The 24,403-nt window shown below is 38.4% G+C and overlaps 1 protein-coding gene across 5 annotated transcripts in view; it reads right to left on the bottom strand.

Annotated features, from left to right (window-relative positions):
- The window catches only part of RABGAP1L (RAB GTPase activating protein 1 like), a gene marked incomplete at its 5' end in the record, with an annotated part of 219,193 nt that overhangs the window by 155,644 nt on the left and 39,146 nt on the right, over positions 1-24,403 (bottom strand). For all 5 annotated transcript variants that reach the window (XM_084211137.1, XM_084211136.1, XM_084211140.1 and 2 more), the window contains 2 exons: positions 14,519-14,669; positions 19,106-19,199. In XM_084211137.1, coding sequence (XP_084067263.1) covers positions 14,519-14,669; positions 19,106-19,199 — 245 coding nt within the window. The remainder of the gene's footprint in view (positions 1-14,518; positions 14,670-19,105; positions 19,200-24,403) is intronic.

Below are 24,403 nucleotides of genomic sequence, written 5' to 3'. Positions count from 1 at the left end.
TTCTAAAAAGTCAAGAGATGTGAAGGGAGCTAATGATCCCTTTGCCTTTTACACTGCTACTCCAGCAGGCTGAGGCTCAGCCTGATCCTCTGCTGCACTCACAGCTCAGCCCTTTTCCAGCACTGTTTCTAATGATGCAAATATTAGCCAGTATCACACAAGTGTTAAGCAATTAGGATGCTGTGATGCAGAACAAAAAGAAATGGGCAAATAATTTTTTTTATGTGGATCAGTAGAGAGAGATGGGCATCCACATTTGCAAGTTTATTGTGCAGTCTTTTCATGCTGTTAAGCAACAATTACATCAAATGCTTCTAAAGTTTGAAACTTTCAAATTACTCCTCATATTATTCATGTATTTAATAAATATTATGCAATATTTTGGAGTAAATTGCTACAATCTCCTTTTAAACATTACTGCCTGCGATCTCATGGATTTTATTTCCTAGCCTCACAGAATGGTTTGGGTTGGAAGGAATTTTAAAGATCATTTTGTTCCAAGCCTCCTCACCACGGGCAGAGATGCCATTCAAAGATGCATACAAAGCAAATATTTTTCTGAATTTCTGAATTCTAGCTTCCCTCAAGATGATATTGATGGTCCTACAACAAATTGAATCCACTTACAAGCTCAATCCTGATGACAAATACCACCATACTCCTGTGCCCTGAATCGATGGAAATAAAACTCTGTGCAATAAACTATCAATCAAGAAGGGAATTTACTTCAGGGAAATGCTGTGCAGCCAACTGAATGGTGATAATTAACATTTTTCAGGAGCCAAAGAGCATTTGCTTTAAACAGCACACAAACTACAGAAGGATGAGAAGGATGCTATTTACTGACTGACCACATATGATAAGATGCACCAGATAAACTTAGGATGGTACAAAAAGCAAAAATTTAAACATGTGCCCTCTGACAGTTTCATGCATGTGCCACTTACATTAAACCACCTGCTCTTACACTAGCAGCAGTTTAAAAAAGAAAAAGTATACTGGCAAACACCAACTTACTATCTTCCACTGCTCCCATCTTTCAAGGGATGGTTAAAATATTAAATCACAGGACAAAAGCAATTAAGAGAACTGTAAATGAAGAAATGCTGAAATGTAGAGAATAGTCTGCACTGTGCAGGTAGCACAGACCTTTCCTGTGGGAATAATTTTTCATATTTCAAAATAACACAAGAGATTTCAGTACTCCATTCATTCAAACCTTTTAGAGACATATTTTGACACAGTTGTACTTTTTACTAATACTTTTGTCTGTATGAAGCTAGGAATTACATTCCATAGATATTGGTATTCTAAAAGCATATTTCAAGTGGGCACCAAGAAATTTTATGTTGAATAGGATTCCAGCTTGCCTGGCAGGAGCATTAGCTCAGTCAGCATTAGCAGTAATTCCATTTCAGCAGAGCTAGAATAAGAAATTTTAAAGCTATTTTAAAAAAAAAGAATCCCAAACATTGTGATCGCCTGCTTCAATTTTTCACACACTGCAAGCCAAACAGTTTTCTTAAACTACAGCATGACCTTTTAAAAGGCAAGCAATTTTGATTTAATGAGTTCAACTGATGAATAATTTATTGCAGCCTTAATTAGGCAGCCAACTTGTAGGGCCCATGCAAAAGCAACTCCTAAGAACATGAGGATTAAACTCACATACACCTGTCCTTCAAAACCAGAAGTCTGGAAGTACCACAGAATAGCTCCACTTCAGTCTAATTCTCTCTTCTTCTAGTAGTTCTTAGTGAACTGCCAGCTCTTATGTGACAAACTCACTCAGACAGCAAGAAGAGATTCAAATCCCCTCTCCATGGATGTGGCTGGGGTTAAACCATCACAGAACATCCTCCCAGAACATCCAGTCTAACCCAGACAGGCTGGCTGGAAACATGTGTCTGGTCACACCAACAATTTATGCTTTAGTTGATCACAGAACTGACACATCCCACCCTAAACTGTTCCTTTAATAGATTTCTTTAGAAATAGTTCCTCCTCAAGGACACGAGAGGTGGCTCAGAAAAGCACTGAACAATCAGGATCATTTAGGGGATGAAGGCACAGCTCCAGCTGTTGGTGGGGGCAGACTCAGTTCAGAACTAAAGAGCTGCTATTTATTTTAGTGCTGCAGGGTCTACTGGGGAGCAGGTGGTACCAACCTCAAATCCTACTAAACCCAATTCCACTACTTCTTGAGAACAAAAAAGCTAAAAATAAGGTAAATAGTGGATTTTAAAGACTATTTTCAACTAAGTGTTACTCAGGATTACTATTCTACAACATTGTGAAGAAATAGGAAAGAGGAACATGAGAAGGATGTGGCACAATAACTATTTATAACCTGAAGGGTGGCACAATTTCTTTTTATGGATTTTAAGCTCAGCTTCATTTAGACCAAATCTTCCTCCCAGCTGGAAGTGCTGAAGAGGTATCACTTCTGTTCTCCTCCAGCATGGATCTAAACACACTTGCATCAATATCCATATATGAGAAAGGACAAGGAATAGCTTCCTGCTGAGAATGATCTACAGGGAAAATGTTGCCAATAACAGTGGAAGTACATTCCTGGGTAACTCACAGACATGGAATCCAGAAATGAGAGGTGTTAGGAAAATGCCACTGAAAGCAAGAATTACTGACTTCCCCCCCGCCCCAGTCCTGAGTTAAAAATTAGCTAATTAAAATTTATAAAGTCATCATACATATGATAACTATTTTTCAAGATTAACGACATCTAAATACACTCAACTTCCAATAACTAGCAAAATTTGTCTTATTAGATAATGAGGACATTTTTATTTATAGCCAGAAATTGGCACATGTAAAATGTTATGTGAGCTAAGAAATCATTTATTCTAGAAGAAATACCAAACCTGATATTATCTTCCATCTCTAAAAAAACTTGATCAGAATTAAGAAGAAATTAAATATAAAGACAACATTGTTATCTACAAATCCTTTTGGAAAGAACACTAACAGGAAAGGGAGGAGTCAAATCTGTAGATCACATTCAAGGCCAACTTCTTTCACCAATATTAAATTCACACAAAAACCTCTCCCCTCTGCTCAAGAGTATGTCTTGAAGCTGGAAGTCAATCTTTTTGGTCATATATTTTAAAGATATATCACATCAAACTGCCCCAAACACAGAACATTCACATGCTGAACAAAATACTGCCTCTAACTCAGTGACTTTATAGACATTCTGTATATTGAAAAAAAGATATTAGAAATTACCCTCTTAGCAGTTAAGGTTTTCTAATAACACTCACTAAAAGAAATAAGAATGAGGAAAAGCAATTTTTTTACTAAGCACGGTTTTAAGCTAGTAAAAATTATTTGCAGAAAATGATTTGCATTCATTTTTCTAAGTTATGAAAATGCTCAGTAGTCAGAAAAAATGCCATAGAAATGGAATAAGGCTAGATTAAAAAAAGCCTTATTTTTCAGCTAATGTTCTAATCCAAATGCTCACAGGGGATGAGCTTTAGCATATTTCCTTTCCCCCCAAGAAGGTTCTTTATAAAACAAAGCAAAAAAAAAGTAAGGGAAAATGATTACATTCAAAAAGCTATATTTTATTGTTATGGCAACTGATGTGCTAAAAATAAAGAAATAAAGTTGTTATGGCAACTAGAATTTTAAAGGCAGTCAAAAGTAGAATAATCAAACATTCTGCTGGCTTAAATGTATCATCTATGACTCAATTTACAGGAAGAGCTTCAGAGACAAATAGAGGTTGGGTTTTTTGGGGGGGACTCTGCTTTAGAGACCACAATTAGTACAATTCCAGAAGAACTCGAAGGAATGAAAGGGAGCATCTCAAGGTGAATAGAAAATTGCACATTGCAAGTTCTCACAGTCAGGAGGAAGAAACAAACACATTTTACCACTTCTCTGATGTGCAGTGACCTTACCTAGACCCATAAAATATACCAGGCTGCCCAGAGAAGCTGTGGCTGCCCTGGATCCCTGGCAGTGTCCCAGGCCAGGTTGGATGGGGCTTGGAGCACCCTGGGATTGTGGAAGGTGTCCCTGCCCATGGGAACTGAGTGATCTTTAACGTCCCTTCCAACACAAACCATTCTGTGATTCCATGATAAAGGTTACTTAATGATTTTAAATTAAGTACTGGAAAGTTAGGATGTACCAAAATGGATTTGTCTGAAGCAGCAGAGGTCTGTCTCTGTATGTATGGAATTATAAAGGTGCCTATGACTACAAGATGATCATATCTTTAAATTTCCGATACCTCCTTGATGACCATTTCAGGGCTCCTAATTACACAAGCACTTTCAATCTCAGAGAACTCTTCTCCAATCCATTATTTCTCAGATTGTCAAAACTGGTACTTCTATTTAAAATTAACAGTACTGTATGCACTGTGAAATATTTCAAAAGCCATACTGAGACAAGCCTTAATTAATAATAAGCAAAGTATTTAACAGGAAATTATGACTAGAAACAGTAACTTGTACTGGAAATATTTGCACTTGAACCATGTACATAGCATGTGCTAGGATCCCAGTGTAAGCTGGCATTTTTACACAGCATGTGCCTTTTCTTTTGGCTTCACTGCACTGAAAATTAAGGTTGTTACTGGCAGTACTCATATCTCTTTTCTGACCCACATGAAAAGGCTCTCACCACAATCCACAAGAGCTTCCAGTGACCAGAACTAGCATGGCAAAAAATACACCTCAAAGTCAGGCTCTTTGCTGGTACTAAACAGAGAAGAATCAGATTAATTCCTTATTGCAGCAAAAATTCAGATACACACTGGAAATTCAAATAATACACAGGGCTGTGCAACAAGGCTAACACTGAAAATTCAAGTGGATTTCTGTAGTTTTGCTTCCCCAGCTCCAGTATTAATCCTTGAGGCTGGACACACAGTTAACTCATCCCCTCTCAAGCATCATGTGAAGCTAGCATTTCTAGAAATGTAAATTATGTAGGTAAGTATCTTACTTAATCTATGACCAAGTCAACAGCTTCTGCAAAGGAAACTCCATGTACAATATTCATCCTACGTACATTTTCAGGAGCCAGGATAAATCTTAGACATGGGAATATCAAGACTTTAAAATCCAAGTTTCAGAAGTGTGTCTCTGCTTGGGCTAAAGGAGCCTGGCTGCCTGTTTCCAAGGCTTGTTGCTGACTCAACCAGACACTGCAGACAGTCCTGAAAAGACAACCAGCTACTGCTGCTCTGAGCTTTCTATGAAATTAACTTCCTCATTGTATAATAGCCTAAACTTAATCAAGTGCATGGCTGCCTGAAATATATGGTTTTGAGCTCAAAAAAAAAAAAAAAAAAGAGTACACATCCAAATATTACTCCTTGACTGCCAGCTGTGTAAATCCACTGCTGGCATTCAGCATCAGCATTCTTCTTGTATCAGGGGCAGCCATTCTGTTTTGAGCACACATACATGCATGTATAAATGCATCACCAAAGAATACTCATTCTAGCATTTTTGGGTGTATTTTGTCCCTAATTTGTGTTTATATATTTTCAAATTTCCATTAAAGAAGAATTGGAGAGTCTTTACAGAAAGGAAAAGGAGAAAGCCTACAAGTGACAACAAAGACCAAAAGAACTTTCTGGAATTATATTTACAAAATCATGAAAGAAAGGGGGCATGGTTCCAAAAGGTAGCTCCAATTCCACTGCCATACAGGTACCAAAAGGTGTAATTAGACTGCAATGTTACATTAACCTGCCTAAGGCTGCCTTACCCACCCATCCTGCCCAGCCCCAGCGCTTGCTCCCATCTCACCCTGACACCACACCTGAACAGTGATCCTCTCTGAGAGCAGTGAGGTGAAGGAAATTTTCTAAATAAAACTCCACAATTACTGTGACTAGCCCTGCAAATGCTAGGTAAAGGTGAAAAAAAAGAGATGGAACATGCAGTAAAAGAAACCTCTTTTGGCAAGCATGCTGTCTGAAACTGCAATCCCCATTAATGACTATTTAGTTTTAATGCAGGCTGTATCTTGTACTACTGAGTCAAAAAAAAGGCTGTATTTTGAAACTGGATTACTTTGAAGACAAACCACCCATCTGAAGACAGCTTTGTCATATGCAGGATATGATTAAAATATGTGACGCTCCATATCATCAGCATTTGCTTGTCAGTTTAAAAAGCAACTGATGAAAACCTTTAGCAAGAAAAAAAAAATCCCTAGCTGCCAAAATATTTGTCTGTGTCCACAAAAACCTACATAAAAGATTGTTAGAAAGAGTATATGCAATAGCAGACTGCAAACAATCTCCTTCTGGTTAGTTTACCTCAGCAGCTGCAAATTTGCTTGCTGACAGGAGATATGACTCTTCATTTGTATGAGCACACTCATCACTGCAAAGGGAAAAAATTCCTTAATGGATACAGACTGTAAAGAAGATCTACAGGTTTCTAATCTCTTCTGAAGTGATTACTGTAAAATCTACCTTAATACCAGCTCAGGCCCTTGGAAGAAATCCTATAGAATACATAAAGAACCCTGTCATTGGGGGTTTTATCATGAAGATGTTATATGTAAAGGTTCAGAAGTCACTCCTATATCAAATTCCAGTTTGGATTTAAGTGATGTGTTCATCACTTCTGTACACTTCAATATTCTACACATGCAGCTCAAGCTTTGCTGGGTTTGTTACTACGCCCATTGTTCTGAACTGCTGTCCATAGCTATGGTAAAACACTTAATAAAGTGTTGACCACCAGCATTGGTGTTAACAAAGGCATTTTAAGAGACTTTAAATGTTTAATGTTTGGATTCTTCCTGTTCCTCTGTAAGTACTTAGAACATTCTTTAATTTTTAAAGCATCAAATATTAACATACTGAAATCAACAACTAATAGTCAGGAAAAGGTGGTTTGCTCTCTCCAATAAAGGTATTTAAGATTTCTAAAGATCCATCTCTGGAGTGCTGCAACCTCCTGATGCCAGTTATGCAATCTTTATTTGAAAACAGAGGCTAGTTAGGAAGAAGTGGTTTGGAGAGGAAAGAGGAATACCAAGAGCAAGATGATTGCCTCAAACACAATTATCCCTCAGCAATCCCAGCTCTGGCAGTGGACACAGACATTACCTTTTCCTTCAGGTAAGCAGTGGCCTGTGCTGACAGGGAAGATCATACCCACAGAATTCCATAAAGACAACACACCCTGCAGGGAACTTCTAAAACAATCCAGTTTCACTCAGGGATGTAGAAAACCATGGTTTAAAATGTCTCTACTACAGCTGCTCTTTCAGCATTAGCCTCATTATTGCTACAGGAAAACAACACTGACTAACAAACCAACATTCAAATTCAGCTGGGATATCTATTTATGTTTTATCCAGGAAGGAATAGCAGGGATTTTTAAACCAGCACTGAGGTGCCAAGTCCTAGCAGCTCTTACCACACTCTGAGGGAACAGCGAGGCAATGACACATCCCAATTGCATCCTACTTAAAAACCACTTGTTATCTGCATCAATATTCATATTTCCTGAGCTTATGACACTATCTGGTGCAATATCAATTCTCCCAGTAACCATCATTTAAACCTATCCAGGCCATAATACTGATACTCCCTTTGTTTTGTCACTGTTTGAAATGATGGGCAACTCTGCTCCCCTGGTTTATAGATAATGGATTAGAAATTCACACAGACAAAACAGAACAGGCTCCAAGAGGGCAAATCTCACTTGTACTCCACCCTTCAGAATAAATGTGCCAATTGATGTAACTTTTAGGGCAGAGAGGTCATACATAACCTCAAGAGCCAGGAATTGTATTGTGTTATTTGAATGTTCTTCTATGTGGTTATGTATGGAAAAGAAACTGCAGAAAAATTCTTAATGCAGCAGAATATTTTATCATTTTATGCAGGCCCTGAAAAGAAAATACTACTGTGATATTTTCCACCTCAAGTATCATACAGAAACATTAAAATTTACATTACATAAAAATAAAAATTACTAATTGATGCTCCTCCTTTATTTCCTGAAGGGACTTGTCACTAAACTGATGAATTCCTTTGAAGATGAAGACTTAGCATAAGATTTTCCCTTCTGTGCACACAAAATTGAAAGACTTTCTCCAGATGAGTGCTAAATGAATCAAAACTTGGCAAATTAAATTCACCTTAGGGACATTTTATTCCTGAGTTTGTAAGAGAAATATTAACATTTGCTGTGGAACTAGGTACCCTGGTACATTTATCATAAACTAAACCTTTTATCTGAAGTCTGAATTTAAATGAAGCTATTTAAAGAATTAAAATTGTATCAACCTTTACTCTTCAGAGACAATAATTTTCCACTGATTTCTAGTAAGTATTTTCAGTTCATACATACTTTATTGCCCCACAGTGTTGCAGCACCACTAAAATAATTCAAAGTAGGTGACTGTAACTGTCAGCACCAACAGATCAGCTTACACCAAACATGAAACTTCCTATCACTCCAACCAGCAGGAGCTGATTTGTCTCTACAAATCACATTACATTATAAAAATATCAAGACTCTACTTGCCATGAAATGAATTATCTCAGTTTAAGAGAAGAGTTGAGTAACAGCCATCCTATCCTTATCCTTTGAGAAAACATGGGGAAAAGCAAAACCTAAGAAACTGCCTCTATACACAGAATTTCAAAGAAACAGGAAACTCAGAAAAAGTCATCAGTTCCTCCAGAATTATTTTGCTTAATGCCCAAGTGCCTCATTCAAAAAGCAAAGTAACAGAAGTAACAGGTATTAGCTTTTTCTCTTCTCAATCAACTGAAAAAAAAAAATCACATTTTTATTATAATAAAATATCCTTATGTAATAGGATCTTTTACAATTGTTTAGCATACTGATATGCCATCCTTGATATCTATTTCTTTTGAAAGTCAAGAGAGACAACTCTGAATTATTAAGGAGACAAAATAAATATACAAAAAAAAATCTATTCCTTGCTATGGAGGCCTAAACTCCCCCATTTTCAATCAGGACAAACAGATGCAGCATTCTGAACACAAATATTTCCTACAAAAACACTCTAATGTTTCAGTCCATTAACCAGCCTGCTGTGGCAGCTAGTGAACAGTCATCTTTTTAATTAGACACCCTTACTGATTAATTAGTCTCAGAACACTGAGCAGTGGAACCCTGCACAATGCCACTGGGACAAAAAAATATTCCTCTTCCCCTCCTTAGTGCTAACTTCACATCCTTTGGTATTGCTGCAAATAACAAGCTTGATTCATTTTCTACTCCCACTAAAATAGCCTTCCTGTGTAAGGAATTCTCCCAATTCCCAGCTAAACTGTTTCACACAAATTGTATTTGCTTCACACAAATAAAATAAATTAAAAAACTAAATGAACAAAACCACACAAACATGGCATCAAGGCACCAATTTCAAAGTAAACTGCATTTAATCTTCTTTGGATAGAAAGAGTGACTCACTTGTGATCTCCTCAGTTTTCCTACCTGTGCAAGCAAACTGGCAATAAAAATTTAAAAAAACAGGGAAATATTAAGTGTGAAACAAAGAAGCAAATACCTTTTGTTGTTTGAACAATTTGGATAAATTCAAAATTTAAAAAATAAATACATTTCTGCATTAGGTTTACATGAAAGTTGATCTTCAGCCCTTGGAGCTCAGTCTGAAGACAGATGCACTAATAAACAGATAATTAAGAGTTAATTCAATACATGGAAATTTGTGTTTAAACTTCAACAGCAGGTTTTGCTGTTTTCTTCTATCCTATTTCTAACTTTTGATTTAGGACAAGACACAGTTCCAGAAACCTGCAACCTTAACTTTTGAGGTTTTTTTTTTCTTTTGCTTTTAAAAAAGAGGATTTGTCTTGTAGGAATAAGAAATAACAATGCTGGTCCAAACTGAACAAATAAACTACATATATTCACTCTAAATTGATTAATTTCATCCAGCCCCAAATCCAATCCATTTGCTCCACCTTCTGCAGCAATGGAAAATACTTTCCTATAATTGCTCACCATTGCATGAGAATTATACTGCTGGAGTAGTGACACCCCTGATTAGTGCCATTTTCAAATTATTAAATTACTGAGATCTGTTACTTTCATGATATGGCATATTTAATCCCCAAATCAATGCCTCTCAGAGATTGGAAGAATTCTTAGGATTTTCACTCATATGTGGAGTGCCTTGATATGTTATTGGTCCAGAGACAAAACACCAAAAAATAGAGTCAGCAGAAAAAGCTGGGTTTTGGCCAAGTCTTCTGAAGCCTGACCCTTTAATTAGTTATTATCTCTAACTGCCCTGGGCACATGCTCATATTGCCAAAGGAAATTATGACAATAAACAAATAATCCTATTTTTAGTTCTCTTACAAGTCATTTGGAAGGACAGACATTCAATCTTTCTTTAAGAACTTCAACTCAATGTCACCACCCAGTTCAAAACCAGGCATTCTCATTCCTTCACAAACTTTCATTGTTTTGAGTAATACAATACTAGCTACATCTGCTTTATTGAGGCTTCTTTTTCTGATCTTACTTTAAAAATAATAATAAATTTAAAACAAGTTTTGTTTCCTTAAACCACAGCAGCTGCTGCATTTAGAATAAGTCTATATGTGCTGTTAGATGAACATACAGGTAATTTCTTAAGGGAAGTCCTATTGCAAACTGGAAGTCTTTTATGAATAAATCTTACAGTTTAGAACCAGAAATGCTACCTTAAAACAGTCCACCCAAAAGTTTTCAAACTACAGAACATGAGTGACAGACTCCTGTTCCTGTTCTCATTTTACTACACTCAGCCCTGAAAGGAAACAAGTCTCACCCTAGAAATTCAGCAGTGAGAATTCATCCAAGAATGAAACCATCACACACAGAGAAGCAAAACTCTGCTAATAAGGAGTGTAAGAGACAATAAATAAAACATCTGTGCCCATGCAGATGCAACAAGTATTTTAGGCTGTTGCTGCATCACTGCCATCATGTGACAGCAAATTTCTACTCATGCACACAGTGACAGTGCCTGACACCTGCTCTGACAAGGACACACTGGGGCAAGGGGAGCACCATCCTTGGTTTCTGCAGCAGACAATCACCACTCACTCCAGTCATAAACAGGCTACACTGTGGCTTGGCAGCCACCAGTTTATCAGAGCTCTGAATACACCTCATCATGGAAAAATTCATTCCAGTCTCTGGAGAGGAACCAGTGAAGATGAAATAATGCCAAGCAGGCAGGAGAAAACACTCTGTCAATGAATTGACCTCAGCTCGTGCACATTTTTCTATTTTCTTTTAACAAACAGATCACACATGCTTTTTCAAAAGCTTTTGAAGTACCAATATTACCCCTCCATTATCACAAGCAGGTTTTTCTCACTCTGATTTTATTTTCTTACAATAATTTCATAAATAAAAATACACATTTATCCCTACTGGTGTATATTTGACTTCCCCCTTCCTGTCAGTGCCACGTGCAGCACTGTGAAGAGCCCAGGGCAAGGGAAGTAAGGCAGATTTTGATTGTCATACAGAACACATTTACATATATGTCAGAAATGAAACAGCTGCCAAATCACAACTCCCACTCTCTAAAATTGTATGCAAGGCCTATTATTGTGCTCCAGTCAAAATTCCTGAGCAGCTCATGGTAATCATCAAGCTGGAACTCAGCAGGAGACCTAAGAGAGTGCTTGTCAGTACTTGGTTGAGAGCACAAGGATTTCTTTCTCCCTTCCCTCCTGGAACTCCAAACTCACCTAGAAATGGGAAATGAATCCTCTGATCGAGAGAAAAGGGAACACAGCTCACCAGATCATTCCTGACAGACTGCTGATCTCCAGTGCACAGGACTAGAGAACATGGAGGCCTTTTGGAGAAAATAAGTGCAGCATTGACTTTTCTAAATGAGACATTTTATTTTGCTTTCAGTGCTGAATTGAGACTCTAAAACAAGCCCCAAATTACCCTCTCCTACAGAACACACTGCACCAAGCACTCCTGTAGCTGAGAAACACTGCAGCAGGTTCCAGAGCTTTGCATACAGATGGATAAATACAGGATAAATGCACAGCCAGATTTCTTAGGTGATGGGACTTATAGCTGGCCAATCTAACACAGCATTGCTGCACAAGACTGGAAGAGAACAACTAATGTGTCTACACCATGGTCTCTGAACTAAATTTAAATGCTGAGAGTCTGCTGTCACTCAGAGTATCACAAGGCACACATTTTTGGCCTGCTAACAACACAACTCTCACTAGTGAGCACAGTTTCACCAGAAGTTAACCAGTAACACTGTACAAAAATCAGTTTTTACCAGATTTTGCTCTGTCCCCAGAAGAGGCAACCATTAATCAGGTTGTCAGTACTAATAATTCCAAGTATTGAGTTCATCTTTCAAGCTGTGACAGATTCATGGCAGAGATTTTTCTACTGGTCTCCAGTGCTCTGTTTCTCACAGAGGTGCTGCAATTTAACCCAGGGGTGCAGGTCAGGCTGGATGAGCAGGGAAGGGCTGGAGTGCTGGGAGAGCAGGCTCAGAGGAAGGATCTGTTACCATGGGACAGAACCTCAGGGACTGCTCCAGGGACTGGCAGCAAAATGATGGGTTTGATGGGAAGATTAAATAATTGTGGAAAAAATAAATTTTGTGGTGTTGGTATATTAGCATAGCAAAAATAGAGATAAAAGAAATCAGTTCTGCTTTCTCATACAGGAGAAGCAAGTGAACAGTCATTAATACCCAAATAAATCTGAAGTTTATCGTTATTAAGTTATTATTGACACACATAAAACCAAGATTTTAGCAGCATATACTACTAAAATATATATTCTACTACTCTCTCTGCTTAATTCAAATTACTGACACACCAAAATGAAACCAAAAAGTTCTGTTCACAGACATAAATATCAGATAATAACTAATTTTTAAAAAACAGCTGACACTTTTTTTCTGGAGTGTCCCATATTAACTCTTCCCAAAGATGGGCCCTAGGCTTTGGCATGGTACAGGCTCTCTCTTGTTCATTTCTTTCATGAGTCTTTTACTGCCAAATGATGTGATTGCCAGCAGTTTAGACAGATAGACTACAGAAGAAGTTTTGTCACTTCAGAAAGAAAATTATTCACTTTAGAAAAAAACCCTGTTTGCATAAATGCTTCCGTTCAGCAGAGGATTTAAATTTTTCCATCAGTAACACTGCAATATTTCATTTTAAATACTGTATGAAATATTATCTTCCAAAATACACATCACTACAATATCACTGTAGTGAAAAGGCCAAGTGTTACAAGGTTTTTTTAAGGCACAAAGCCCCAGCATCAAGACAAACCTTGCATCTTAGAAGTTTTCCACTCCCTCCTCCGCCCTGAAACAAACATCTTTCCCACTTTTGGAAAGCAGGAGCAAATAATGGAGGTGGCTTTGATGCACCATACAGCCAACAGATGTCCTGTGAATGGTTTCTAAGGAAAATATAACAGAGCTACAACATCAAAATGAAAAATTTACACTAGCAAAACATTCTTCCTTCTTGGTAAAGAAAAAAGTAGCCACCAGGACAGCTCTCACTGTGGGGATGTTTCTAAACTTCACAAGCATAATTAATTATGTCAAATTAAGAGGACAAGTAGCAAAACAACATGACAATATTAGGAAAGGAAAGTCTGAGTAGCAACATCTACCCCAGAATTTCTGTGTGGGCAGATAATTCATAAGCCAGGTAACAAACCCAGCACCTGCTCTGAGCAGCACAGGAAATGATCTCCATCCATTTCTGCCACTGAAAGTGTATCTGAGACTGCTGCACTTCCCAGAGCTGTGACAGGGGCAGAGCCTCAGAACCCCAAACACTGAGATTATCCCTGACACTGCACAGAGCTTGTGCTGCACAACAAGAGCTCCTCCCTCGTGCCAGCACAAACCAAACAGCTCCAGAGACTTCTTAGAATGCTCACTGACTGCAGTGATGGACACAGAGTGGGAGTTGATTCCCAAAAGGATTCTCCTCTCAGCTCACCCATACAGCAAAGACTGGTTTCCTGCTAGGTCCAAATGTTTTTAACATTCTTTTTAAAAATAAACAACAGAAAGAAGAAATACTCAATTTTGTGTCATTTTGTTTGAGATTTTTTTAAGAAATGAAACCCCTAAAATGAAGACATACATAAAATAAACTTTTGAAAAAACAAAGTGATGGATGTGAGTTTATAAAAAACCCACAGGCAAACACCTGAACAAGGTGATGTTCTTCTCATCATCACAGCAAGAGAACAGAAAGCAAAATGTCAAGCATTACTACAGATATGGGTCAGCAATTTCTATTGCTAATGCCATGCAGCAGGCACCCATGGCAGGAGATAAAGTCACATAATCACAATTTCAGTTGCTTAAAACAAGTCAAACTGTTTCACTCTTCTGCTACCCTGCCACTGACTAAAACTGCTGCCTAGCAGAACTCATCTCAACTACAGGAGAGTGAATAAAAGAAGGAAAGAACAAATAAGAAATCCCTTACCATTGTGATGAGCAACCTGTATTTATCCAGCATTGCCTGGTTGTCATGGCATCCTGCCAGCAGCTGCCAGATCTCTGCCCTCAGTGCTTCTGGAACACCACTCTTCACCAGAGTGGACAACCCATTTGGCCTCACAACAAGGTTATTGTGCCTGAAACAAAGATAATCATTTACCTGTTATACTGTAACTACAGGAGTCAAAATAAAGATTAAAAACATTAAAAATCTTTAAAGTTATTCACTAAAGCAGAGTCAGCAATTGGCAACACAAACTTCTTTCCAATGGTTATGGTAGTTAGTGTTTGTCAGATGGAAAGCAAAAACTCTGCAAGGATTTACAGTAAGAGCCACTGGCAAAATGTAGTGATATCCAATTTCTCAAGGTGTGGAGACATTAAGGAAAATTAGCAATAAGCACTTGCAGAAATCGAACTAAGTTGGCTAATGAGGAACAATTTGAACTAAAAGAGAAAAACATGCCATCTGTGCAGACAATTCAATTTAAATATTTGTTCAACATATATATTTTAGCTCAGGTTCAGAAAAATAAATTAAAAATAATGCAAGCAGTACAGAAAAAAATTTTGGAAAACAAAGACAATTTAAAAGTAGTATTATTAAGACTCAATTTCTATTCCACACTTCATGCCAAGAGTATGCTCCAAGTGCCACAAACCAGGAACACTTGCACACACATTTGTACAATCCTAATATTTCAAATAAATCTGCCTGTTGGTCTGAGCTGGTGTTTTAATACCTGGTTGTACACACACACAACAAGAAATGCAGGAATACAAAAATCACTGCATGTGCACAACGTTACAGAGCTCTCAATCACAGATGTTGCAAAGCCCTTTTGGAGATACCACTATTTGCTGATCTAGATATAAACCCTCTTAGACTCATGACAATTTTCAGAGCAATGCTGCAGAAGGCTGCCCAAACTGATTTTTGGCTCTCTCTGCTGTAGGAAGTGCTGTGCTCTCTCAAGTGCTTTGACCACTGTGGTGTTTCCCAGCTCTCCTGCAAGCAGAGCAGTGAGAGTGGCTGTTTAGCCAAATGACAGCAAGCAGTGATTAATTAAAGCACCTGCAATTTGAGCCTGGATTTGCAGTGAAAGTTTAGAGCACTCATTCTATGAAACAGGTCATTAGGACACAAACAGGTTACCACTGCTGTTTAAATTTAAAAGATACTCTAACCTATTTCATTTTCCTATGCTTTGGGGATGATATCCCTATTTTTCTAAATGGCCTGAGAACTGAAAAGAATGTGATTATATAACACCCTTATTCTCTTAAAAAACAATACTTATTTTTATTTTTAAATGTGCAGTGCTATACAAGTAATTTCATCCTTATCTTCATCCCTCAGATACCCAAGTAAAAACTTGCTCCTTTTATCTTTTTCAGTCCATTCAGTCACATTACTTTAACAGTCTTGTGATGGGAAAGAGCTAGAAGGAAAACCAGTATCCACAGAAACATTAAAGGCACTAAAAAACAAGTGTTTACTTAAAAAGATTTGCACTGGTTCTGAGGAGCGCACAGGGATGCTCCAAGGGCTGGAACCTCTTTGCTATGGACACAGGTTGGGATAGCTGGGGGTGTTCAGCCAGGAGAAAAAAAAGGCTGCAGGGAGACCTTATCATGGCCTTTCAGTACCTTAAAGGAGCTTATGAAAAGGAGAGAGAGAACCTTTGTAGGGACAGATAGTGACAGGAGAAGGGGAAATGGTTTTAAACTGACAGAGAGGCCAGGTTACATGGGTACTGGGGAGAAATTCTTCTCTATGAGAGTGGGGAGGCCCTGGCACAGGGTACCCAGAAAAGCTGTGGCTGCCCCTGGATCCCTAGAAGTGTTCAAGGCCAGGCTGGACAGGAATTGGAGCAGCCTGGGATAGTGGAAGGTGTCCCTATCCATGGCAGGGAGTTGGAATGAGATGAGCTTTGAGTCCTTTCCAACCCAAACTATTCAGTGATTCTACGACCAGATACTCTGAGCAGTTACAGAATTATGACATGCATGTTGAGGAATAGATATATAGTAAATACATCAGAAAGTTGAAGCTCTAGGTTGTGGATTAGTCTGGTTATTACATGGTTCTGGTCATATGTGCCATCCCCTGAGGACTGGACAAGCTGATCAAATAAACAGCTAAAAAGGGACATTTCCATAGAAACATAACAGGGAAATTTTCAGCAATACCAGGGAAACAATACAAGGTAACAACTAACATCCATGCTGTAACATCATCCTGAATATAATCCCAACTGAGAATTAAACAACCAGACTTTACTGGCCCTGTCCTAGATTTGTGTTTTATGGCAGAGGTAATACCTTAGCAATATGAGTCCATGCTGGACAGGATTACCAAATTCCACAGCCAACTTTCCAAGTACTGGATGGCTCTTTGGGAAACAGCTTGTGCATCCATAATCCTTGCTCAGAACAACAGAAGTGAGCATAAAATAAAAGCTCTTCTTACTCTATCCTTACCCTTCATCATGTGGGGGAGTCACCACTCATGAATGTTGACATCTTTAATTTGTTACAAAATGTTGCAATTCTCCTGCACAAACTCATAAATACAATTTTAAAATAACAGAGCAAGGACACAGACCAGCAATGCACAGAATATGCTCCAACTTGACAAACACATTTCTGATCAAGAGACTGTTATTGATCATTGCTACTACTTTATTTTTAAGAAATAGTTGAGCAGTCAGCTAAACCAGCTTAGCTGGCAAGAACAACTTTAATGCTGAGGATGCAGTAAATAGTAAAATAAACAGATATAGCATCACTTGACAATTGTTTGTTCTATCTTTTGGGTAAATTATTTTATTCTCATTTCTGTTTATATCCTTGAAGGAGAGTAGTGCAGCAGTGTTTCTGCTGAGTCCAATAGGTTACAGTGACATTTTAATGAAATGGAAAAAAGCAATTAAAATGCAAGAAATTTTTAATCTAAGAGACAAATCAGCACACCAGTTCCTCAAGTGGAAATGTTAATTCTTGTTTATTTACATTTTTTACAAGAGCACAGATCTTCTACTAACATATGGCGCAGCTTTCAACAACACTACAAGATTTTATTTTGATTTATTTTTAGTTTTCAAATCCTTACCACTTCTCACCTGTTACTCTAAGTTTTGTTCTTAGAATGTAACATAACACTATTCAAGAACTCAAGTAGTTTACAAATTTGAATTTCTCTCCACAGGTAATATTGTTTGAGACACTCCTGAAGAAATGTTTGCTAGTCTTCAAACAGGCTGGGATCACCCATTTAAAACTAATTTTAGGCTGCTTTAACTACTAAACAATTATCTTGATTTATGCGTAAGTTATGTTAGGATTGCAAAATAGTTTATTTCAAAAGGCTTAAATGTTTTGTCTTGTTGATTAGTATACTTGAGTAACAAGAAACAGCTGGATACATGAAACTAAAAACCATGAGCTGTGGGTGCCTTTACCTCAGCATGCTCATCCACAGAGTCCAGGTATTTATCAAGGACACAGGTTAAAAACAGAAGAATTACCTGACAAATGAATTTTTAAAAAAAAAATTGAATTGAAAATTGGCATCTTCCAATCTTGGATCAAGGGCAGAAACTTGGGTGACAGAACAGGTAAAAGCAACCAGGAGAGGGTTCAGTTAAGCTCAGTAAAACCTCCTGATCCTCATGCAGAAACCTCTGTGTGAGATCTCCATACAGATGAGGTCAGCAGTAAGAGGCTGTTTCTCCAAAGCTACAGAGTAGCCAAGTAAAGGGAAGAGTTACCCAAATAAATCCTTAAAATGCTGTTCATCTCCCTTTTTGGAGTTAGGAAAAGGAAACAGCCAATTCCAGAATAAGGGCCTCTGATTATTTTTGTCTCCAGCAGCAGGAGCTATTGCTTACACAGGGAAAACCAAGTAAGTAGTTCTGGCACTTGCTCAGGTCTCTCTGAGGCAGCAGACAGACAGACTTTTCCCTCTCTTGGCACTCTATGCACCGCTACTGAAGCACTTAATTAAACAACAGAAATAACACTGTTGAGAACATAGTCTGGGCTTACAAATACTCTTCATTTTATTCACCAACAGAAAGTGTTTCAGTGAGGATTCACACTGTTTCTAGATTCCTTTTCAAGTGCTTACATATAGTACATTTACAAAAATAGGGGAAAAAGTGCTTCTAAACAAATTAAATGTACACCAGCTGGCATGCATGGCTTAGATGGGACACATGGGAGTTGCTCTATCTGTCCCATCCTGGCACTGAGTTTCCTGAGGATTTAACAGCCAGCCCCAAATGACCACAAAGTTCTGCCTGTGAAGACCCATACCTGCTGTGTGAGCACATATAAATACACCCTCAAACACCAAACCATACGACTTTTGCACATGGTACAGGAAAGATTTGTCAAAAACCTCCAAGTCTCCTTTAAATTAAGATTAAAAACTACAATGTGTCTTGCATTTCAGTTTTTAAAGTGTGTAAGCTGAAGAATGTCAAACCTCCTTCTCAGGAGCATATAGTGTGATAAACCAAATAAAAGGTTAATATCTAAATATCTAATGTAAGAAATTAAGCATTACCATCTCCCCAGTAACTCTCCCCAGGAATACAAAATCTTCTCAGGACAATCCTTTGACACATCACCAGTGCCACTGGAGAGTTCATTATCACTCTCTGTAAAAATAAAGAAAAAACAAGAAAACAAAAGCATGCACAGGTTTACCCAAGAGCACAGACACTAGACATGCATACATACAGGTCTCAGACAATTTTATCTCATATATCAGTTTTAAAAGCATAAAAAGACACAAAATTTTAATGGAATCATAAAGAATGTTTAGCAGACTTCACCAAACAAGTGTATTAATGAAGTTACCATAAAGTTTAAAAGAACAGGACTAGGGAATAATTCACAGCAAGAGAAAGGACTGGGACCTAGAAAAGCATTATGTGAGAAATGCTTCAAGGCTGTCAACTCTCCATTTAATGAAATGTGACAGTGTTACCAAGAAGTCACATCCACTCCAGACTTCACATAGAGAGAAGTCTCCATTAAATCTTCTTTGTTACATCACATCCCTTTGGCTGTCCTGTGGTACCCTGAGCTTAGGAAGCCTTCTCTATGCCACAAAATCATCTTTTTTTACCGAAGTAAGCCCATGGTTGAGCAGAAAAAAACCAAGACTGTGACATGAAAGGCTATAGTGCATGGAACACTTCAAATGAAAGCTCATAACTATTAAGATGAAACACTTAGGGAGGGTTATAAGCCAATATATGACAAACACCCAAACCCAGAAGGGATCACGTGGGCCTGGAATAATATGCTTAAGAAACCATCCAGACCAAGTGTTCATTGGGATTTCAAGTGCCTCACAGGCCTGTGCAGCTGCCCACAGTAAGCTGGACAGTCTAACTCCATATGGCAAGTCCTCATGCAAATATGGTCTTGCATGGATTTGGCTTTTTTCCAGTTTTACATTAATAAAATACTGATAAGAATTAAACCAGTGCAACTCCAACAACAGCAGATGCTGAGAGGCTCCAGCTTTCAGTGTCTTTAGTAGGACACACGAAAAGAGACACAGCCACAGCCCTCTTATCATCATTACAGAATCCCACAATTTGCTTTGGAAGGGTCCTTAAAGCCCACCCAGTCCCAATCCCCTGCCATGGGCAGGGACACCTTCCACCAGCCCAGGCTGCTCCAAACCCAGTGTCCAGGCTGGCCTAGAACATTTCCAGGGATGGGGCAGCCACAGCTCCTCTGGGCAGCCAGTCACCTTCAGAGGCTGCTGAAGCCATGGGCAGTTTGATGTTAGAGGGCTCCAAGGCTGCTCTCTGCTATGATCTGAACTGTCTCCAGAAGTTAATATGCAACAAGGAAAGAAGAACCAAAGCTACATCTGCCCCCCAAATCCCTTCAATATTCTCTTCCACACAGCTCTGTCACATCTTGTTGCTGATCTAATCCCCTGAATTCCCTCAGGTGCATTAAACACTTCAACTCCAGCTTTATGTCGACAACATGGTTCAGGTAAAAGAGGATCCTTCAGCACTTGTGCAATTACCCTGTTAACTCTTCATCTTTATCATTCTCACTTCAATTACAGATTTCTAATTTATATTCTTAGCAGTTGTCAAATACAAGTCATTAATAAAATATCAGTGCTTGAATTTGACAGTGAGCTGTGAAGACAAAGACAGCATATACTGTATTTCAAGGACAATTAACAATAAAAACATTGCCCTGAGAGAAGCATATCAGAAGTCACTGTGTTTCAAAATGAACACTACATGGGTGAAAGGCTTCAGCTTGGAACCTGTTTGCACAGCTTTACAGTTGCCAAATACCAGCCCAACCTCCATTCAAATACTTCCACATTACAGTTAAAAATAATCCAAACAAAGTAACTACCCACCTGCATCACCAATCTACAAAAACCTTGATTTTATGGTTTCCCAGTCTTTTGCACGCATTCACTATACCTAAAGATGGAAATAAGTTCTAAAAGCCCCAAGTTTATAATTTTAACTAATATTTTCTATCACAGTGACAGGTTTCCCAGTAACCAAAGGAATCAATTGTATCCTGAGGGAAAAAAATGTATTTGAAGACTCAGCTTCCCCCTTAAAATTACCAAAAATAGTGTAAGGGCCAATTTCCTCACTTACCATACAGACATGGCAATAACTAACAAAAATAAGGAAATACATGTGTTATATTTGTTTAATTCTCTCCTCTCTTGAATTGCACAACTGTGTGAGAGGAACCAACAATTAATGGACCCTTCTACTTCCCATGGCAAGAAGAAAAAAAAATTGAGGAAACCTCTGAGATTTCCCATTTGCCATTCAGAGACATAGGGTATATGATAATGATACTGGTATGTATTAGGAAAGTCAAGAAACCCAGCTCACATCAGGAATTTATCACAAACCACAATTTCAGAAAGGTTTTATGCATTCAAAGTAAAGGAAGAAAATTTGGCACCAAATGCTGAAAGGAAGAGATCAGACATTCTTTGGAGAGACTGAAGAACTCCAGCAACTCTACAAGAGTTAATGTTGAAAATACACACAAACAAACCCTGCAGCCTGGAATGAAATCTGATAAAGATGACTAAAATCCCCCAGCAGACCAAAACGCTTCAAAATGCAGCTACACTGAATCCTTTGAGCAACAAAGCACAGCAGCTCTTATTGGATCCAAACCTGAGCTTGCCAAGGAATACTGACATCAGCCTACAGAAACAAACCCCTGGATTTCTCACTGAGCTGGTATTCCCAGCAAAATCCTTCCAAGTTCTAAAGGAGACCAGGGTTACACAGCACATACACTCCAGTGCTTCAGCTAGAAAAGTCTCTCATCTGGAAGGCTTGGCAGTGTTTGAAATGTATTATTCAGTTATAAGTCAGAAAATCTCAGGCCTTAATTAGAAATGCCATATGCTCGCTTTCAAAAGATGCTAATGTCAAACTTCAAAATAGAACAGGGCAATGGGAAGAGAATAAACAGCCTTAAAAACCTCTCCTTCTTTTCCATTCTAAAGAGTATTTACATATTCTAACCTCTTAAAGCATTAAGGTATAAGCTAAGAAATAAAAGATGCCATGGGAGGGATATTTAGATGTTTTTCTCTGAGTATTTCTACACGTTTTTTTCCGTGTTCCATAGCATCTATAAGGCAGCAGAATTTGCCAAAGCATAATTTAATCCACCCTTACTCTGCTGGGGAAGCCACAGATCCCTTTTTCTAAACGTTCTGTGTATTTCTCCTTCCTCCTGTACTTACCCTGACCTCTCAGAGCCATCAGCTGGGCAATAAAACTTTGTCAGAGCAGGTGGACAATGGAAGAGATCTCAAGGGAGCAAACCTAGGGGTTGTGAGCGTGTGTACACACAAACAGGCTTTAAGACCAACTCCAGGGAACAGGAAGTCTCAAAGGTTTTCTGTTTTGCTTTGAATTGCATCATGATTCACAAAACTCACAAAAAGGTCATGCCTCATGAATCAATTCCCTGAATTTAGAGCCTTTTTAAAGCAAGCCTGAGGGATCATACTCCCACAGCAAGCACTGCTCTGTATGGTTTCAGCACGGACTAATACTTTGGGCTGGAAGAGACCTCTGGAGATCAGCTAGTCTGATCCACTCCAAGCTCTGGTTAGATCAGCTCACTCCAGGACCTGAGTGAGAGGTGTGCTGGGTTTGGCTGGGAGCACCCAAAGGGTGGGTGCACAGGAATTTGGGAGGGAACACAGCTGGAACAGATGACCCCAAGTGACCCAAGGGATGCTCCAGACCATAGGGCATCATGCTCAGCATGTAGAGCAGGAAGGAAACTGTGATGTGATGCCATTCATCTTCCCAAGCCACTGTTACATGTGATGGAACCCTCACAGAAAAGAAGATTGGCAGTCTCTATGGATATACATCATTTTATCAGCTCATTCCAAGGATTTCACTGCTCTTTTGACTCAGCTCAAGCCTAATTTTTTCTAACCTGCAATTTATGCCAATTACTTTTTTTTCTCCTAAACAATTTTAGCACATCTCACAAAAAATCCCCCAAAACCTTTGCCTTTATTGTTTCTTCTCTAGGATACTCTACTCAAAGGATAAATTCTCCACACTTCTGCTCATTTCCCATTTTCTACTCCAGTCTGTATTTTTTCTTGATGAGAGATGTTCAAACAAAACACTGAGGCATCCAGTGCTCAAACCAGAAGAATTACACACACAGTAACTAGCATAAACAAATACCCCACAGGAAAAAAAAAACATACACAGAGGAACACAACAGCTTGGCCTCCTTCCCATCTCTTATTTTGATAGTCCAGGGTACCAAACAGAGGTCATGCTCAGAGTACCTAGACTAGGCAAAGACTAATAGTAAAAAATACTCTGGGAAACCAACCCAGAGCAAAGTCAGCAGAGAGGTTCCTCTTTCTCATCAGGGATTAACAAACTCAACTTTGTTTATTGGCTTTCCCATTTTTGGCTTGAGGAAAAAAATTCTGGTGAAGGACTCAAACCAACAAAAATTGAGGTATTTAATGTGCTTGAATGTCATTTTTCATCTTCCCTGTTTGACAATAAAAAGGTTGTTTTGTTTGGTTGGTTTAGGATGCTTGTTTTTTTCAGTGGGCTGGTTTTTTTGCATCACACTTTGAAATTTAGCTTTAAACAATACTCCCCTCATCCACATTTTATACCAGTTATATAGCTATAGAGCAGCTTTTCTGAGTGGTTTGAGTTCTTCTTCAGGAAATTCTACTAGTTCATCTGAACTATGACCATACCTCAGAAGTCAAACTCCTTTTTCAGTTAACAAAAACAGAAACAAGATGGAAAACTAGAGAGTTGTTTCAGAGATGCTGAGCATAGAAGTAAATAAGTGAAGTACCTCATAAAATGTGTAGAAAAGGATGAATAAATCAGATTAAAAAATGAACAGGTGAGATTTGAGCACTGTTGTGAAGGCGAAAAAAAGATATTTAATGTGTTTTAATTTAGAAGCTGTTACATGTGAAATAAAAAGAGTAGGTGGAACTGAAAAATAATATAGCTGAAGCAGTCTGAAGGAGAAGGAAATCAGGTCTCTAAGATAGGTGGGAATAGAATTGGAATAATTCAAATATGAACAGTTTGATTTTTATGTAAGAGAAGAACAAACCTGAAGGAGGAGCTGAAGTTGGCAGCATATTATCAGAGAACAAGACATAGTGTTACTGACATGGAACCTTGCCATACATACAAGATAAAAGAGGATCGTGAGAAAGGCCACAAAACCAGCAAATTTTCATTTATAAGGTAACAGGGAATTATAGAGCATGAACTAGAGTTCTGCCACGGAGGATGAGACTGAAACAAAG

This window comes from Fringilla coelebs, assembly GCF_963513975.1.
Source record: "Fringilla coelebs genome assembly, chromosome: 9".
NCBI classification, from domain to species: Eukaryota; Metazoa; Chordata; class Aves; order Passeriformes; family Fringillidae; genus Fringilla; species Fringilla coelebs.
The sequence above is the reverse complement of the archived record's forward strand: the minus strand, read 5'-3'. Positions and strand labels throughout refer to the sequence as shown.